Source organism: Photinus pyralis, unplaced genomic scaffold (genome assembly GCF_008802855.1).
Source record: "Photinus pyralis isolate 1611_PpyrPB1 unplaced genomic scaffold, Ppyr1.3 Ppyr1.4_LG8, whole genome shotgun sequence".
Classification (NCBI taxonomy): Eukaryota; Metazoa; Arthropoda; class Insecta; order Coleoptera; family Lampyridae; genus Photinus; species Photinus pyralis.
Genome location: NW_022170819.1, coordinates 26,602,596 through 26,606,597, shown reverse-complemented (window position 1 = coordinate 26,606,597; position 4,002 = coordinate 26,602,596). Strand labels below are relative to the sequence as shown.

The 4,002-nt window shown below is 37.1% G+C and overlaps 1 protein-coding gene across 1 annotated transcript; it reads right to left on the bottom strand.

Annotated features, from left to right (window-relative positions):
* On the bottom strand, positions 1 to 916 carry LOC116179340 (chymotrypsin-1-like). Its single transcript, XM_031499116.1, has 2 exons — positions 623 to 916; positions 1 to 567 (listed from the first exon to the last, which is right to left on the bottom strand). The coding sequence occupies exons 1-2, from the start codon at positions 859 to 861 to the stop codon at positions 39 to 41; spliced, it is 768 nt and encodes a 255-aa protein (XP_031354976.1). The 5' UTR covers positions 862 to 916; the 3' UTR covers positions 1 to 38.
* Positions 917 to 4,002: the final 3,086 nt, after the last annotated feature.

Here is a 4,002-nt window from a genome sequence, read left to right as displayed (position 1 = left end):
TTTTAGTTTATAATTTTTTTAATTTATTATATGTTCATTCAATGTCTATTTTCTTCGATCCACTCCGTAAAGGCGGACACTCTAGTGAAGGCATCAGGATAACCCTTAGCGCATGGCCGCCCAAAGGACACGATACCAATTTGCTTGTTGGCGACCAATGGACCACCGGAATCACCATGGCATGCTCCTTCGCCAGCCTTAGTTAAAGTGCAAATGTGCGTGCGATCCACGGAGTCGTGATTGAGGAGCTTGGCACAATCTTCGCTCGTAATAGTCTTCAGATCGATGTGTTGGAGGTTGTTTGGAAGGGATCCTGGATAGTTCAACCTTCCCCACCCACTCAAAACACAGTCTACTTCAGCACCGAGGTATTCACTTTCTAAATCGACGGCTTTCACTTTATCCGTAAATGAAATGGGAGTTTTCAACTTTAAAAGGGCGATGTCATTTGTAAAGCGCCAGGAGTCGTATTCGGTGTGGGCCCTAATGGATTCAATTTCGTACGTAACGCCTCCTGAGTTGAGTTTATTGGAACCTGCTACAACACGCAAGTAACTCGGATTGGATCTAAAAGTATACACGCGTTAAAAGGATGAAGTTCACATTTCTAGAGGGTACTCACCCAGTGACGCAGTGTGCGGCGGTCATAACCGTAGTCGCGTCAATGATGGAACCACCGCAGTTATGGCTCCCGAAGCTTCTCAGTGAGACTTGGTAAGGATACGCTCCTTCTGGTGCATCACTACCACCAACGATCTTCCAATCGTACTCGTCTTTAGGAACTGTTCCAAACAGGTAGTTAAGTGGAGAAACCGCCCCTAAAGTGCCGGAAACGAGTAGAAGTAGCAGACCAGCGTTCATGTCGAAATGGATGGATAGATTCACACTATGCCCTGGACATTCAATCTTGCCCTTATATACGATTTTGATCGTATGTTTACTCTAAAAATTTAAAGTGGTACTTCAAATAACGCCACTAACAAATAATGGCTATTTTTGTATAACTATAACCAGGTAAGCAAGGTAACATAAAAGCTTGTTTACGCATTTACAAGTATATGAGCACCTACTTGAAATTTGCCTTCCTAACAATTTTTGTTTGATAATAGTGAGTGTTTTATTTACGTTTCCATTGGACTTTTAAACTCCATATGTACATGAATGACTCTAGAAAATATTAAAGTCAATACCAAAGTCCTTCATATTGCGATAAAGTACTACAAAGTACTTCTAATTACCTTCTTATTCTTCTTGAAGTGTGGAGAAATGGGGGGAAATTCAGTTCTAAAGACTCTATTAGCTGCTAACTCTTGGTCTACTGGTTCCAAAATAGGAGGCAGGCAGTAAAAATCTGACCTTTTGAGGCGGGGATCAGTGGATTGCACGAAAAAACAAAACAGACATAAAAAGTAACATAATATTGAGGAAAACGGTTCCTCCTAGGAAATGGCCCGCGATCGCTTGCTAGAAACTCAGAAGAAAATCAGACGACCAGTTAAACGTGAAAGGATCCATCCGACATGGCCAAACAGAAACTAAACCGCAGGGAATGTCTCAGGATGCCCCTCAAAGTCTGCATTAACCCACTGAAGCACCGGGCTGCTTGGGCAACCTGTGTTCAATGCCTGCTCCAGCGAGAGAAACCCGCCCTAAAATGCCAATTTCGAACGAGTTCTTTCTTCTCTATCACATGTCAACACATGAGTAAGAAAGAGATGGTAACATTTTGAAATAGTTCACAGTGTGTAATTGGTGAAAATATTTTCAATTACATATGCCTTTTGGTCTGGACGTGAAGGAATAACATTTTGTAATTAATTGTATGTAATGTATCTTAGGTTTTGTAAACGTATCATTTGTTGTAAGCAGAGCTGGGCAGAATACTTTAAAAAAGTATTTGAATACTAAATAGTAAATACTTTACACAAATCAAAGGTATTTGAATACTAAATACTTTTACGTCCAGCACAAGCGAATACTAGATACAGATACATTGAAAAGTATTCAAATACTTTAAGAAATAAGTATTCAAATACTTTAGAATGTATTCGAATACTTTCAAAAGTATTCAAATACTTGTCCCTCAAATATATTAAAAATTTAAAAATAAAATTTCTTATAGAATGTGGCCTGTAGAATCCATAATTTCAAACAGTTCCAAGATTGGGCTACTGATTCAAAAGTTATAGCCCTTTGAATTTTCTTCTTCTTCTTTTCTTTGTTTTCCCGAGGAATTTTGGTTTAGTCGATTTTTGGTAGAAAAAAAAATTGTCACAGATCGACCCTGAAAAAAATTTTCTTATAGAATGTGGCCTGTAGAATCCATAATTTCAATCAGTTCCAAGATTGGGCTACTGATTCAAAAGTTACAGCCCTTTGAATTTTTTTTCGAAATTGGTTTCTAGTTCATATCTTTTGATTGAGAAGTCTAATCGAAAAAGTACGAATTGTTTTGGATTCTACGTACCAAAATTAATAAGAAAAAGTGTTTTCCCGAGGAATTTTGGTTTAGTCGATTTTTGGTAAAAAAGGAAGGTTATACACTGTCTTTTTTTGAGGCCCGAAAAAAAAATTGTCTCAGATCGACCCTGATAAAAAATGTTCTTATAGAATGTGGCCTGTAGAATGCATAATTTCAAACAGTTTCAAGATTGGGCTACTAGTTCAAATGTTACAGCACTTTGAATTTTTTTTCGAAATTGGTTTCTAGTCTAACTTTTGTTGAGAAGTCTAATCGAAAAAGTACGAATTGTTTTGGATTCTACGCACCAAAATTAATAAGAAAAAGTGTTTTCCCGAAAAATTTTGGTGCAGTCGATTTTTGGTAAAAAAGGAAGGTAATACACTGCCTTTTTTTGGGCCTCGAAAAAAAAATTGCCTCAGATCGATCCGGAAAAAAAATTTTCTTATAGAATGTGGCCTGTAGAATCCATAATTTCAAACAGTTCCAAGATTGGGCTACTTGTTCAAATGTTACAGCCCTTTGAATTTTTTTTCGAAATTGGTTTCTAGTCTATAGCTTTTGATTGAGAGGTCAAATCGAAAAAGTACGAATTGTTTTGGATTCCACGCACCAAAATTAATAAGAAAAAGTGTTTTCCCGAGAAATGTTGGTGTAGTCGATTTTTGGTAAAAAAGGAAGGTTATACACTGCCTTTTTTTCAGGCCCGAAAAAAAAATTGTCTCAGATCGACCCTGAAAAGAAATTTCCTTATAGAATGTGGCCTGTAGAATCCATAATTTCAAACAGTTCCAAGATTGGGCCACTAGTTCAAAAGTTACAGCCCTTTGAATTTTCTTTCGAAATTGGTTTCTAGTCCACAACTTTTGATCGAGAAGTCTAATCGAAAAAGTACGAATTGTTTTGGATTCTACGCATCAAAATAAGAAAAAGTGTTTTCTCGAGAAATTTTGGTGTAGTCGATTTTTGGTAAAAAAGGAAGGTTAAGTATTTAAATACTAGGCGAAGTATTCGAATACTTTACGAAGTATCCAAATACTTTGCGAAGTATTCGAATACTAAATATTTGTGAAAGTATTTGAGTTACAAATACAAATACTGCTTCCATAAAAGTATTTAATTACAAAGTATCTGAATACTTTAAAGGATTTGAATACTAAAAAGTATTTACAAAATCGAATACTGCCCAGCTCTGATTGTAAGTTTAAATTTAGAATAGGGGGAATGTACTCGGCTGAAGAAAGACGGTAAGTTTCAATCAGTGCGATCGAAGTCGTTGTGAAGCTCGATAATCGATAATTTGTAGCCGTCCGTTACAAGTGACGCAGGGCTCACCATTCGTGAATACAACCATTATGCTTCTAGTCACTAGGACTAAGACTAGGACCCTAAGGTTATACAAGAAGGAGATTAGAAGGCGTGTAAGAGAGGCATAGACTTTTTACAGCTCTATACCCAGCTAGTCTCAGAAAAGGGGATCGTTACTATACACACCCGTGTTCTAGGGGAGACAACTAAGCGCATTTTGTGTAGATAAAGTG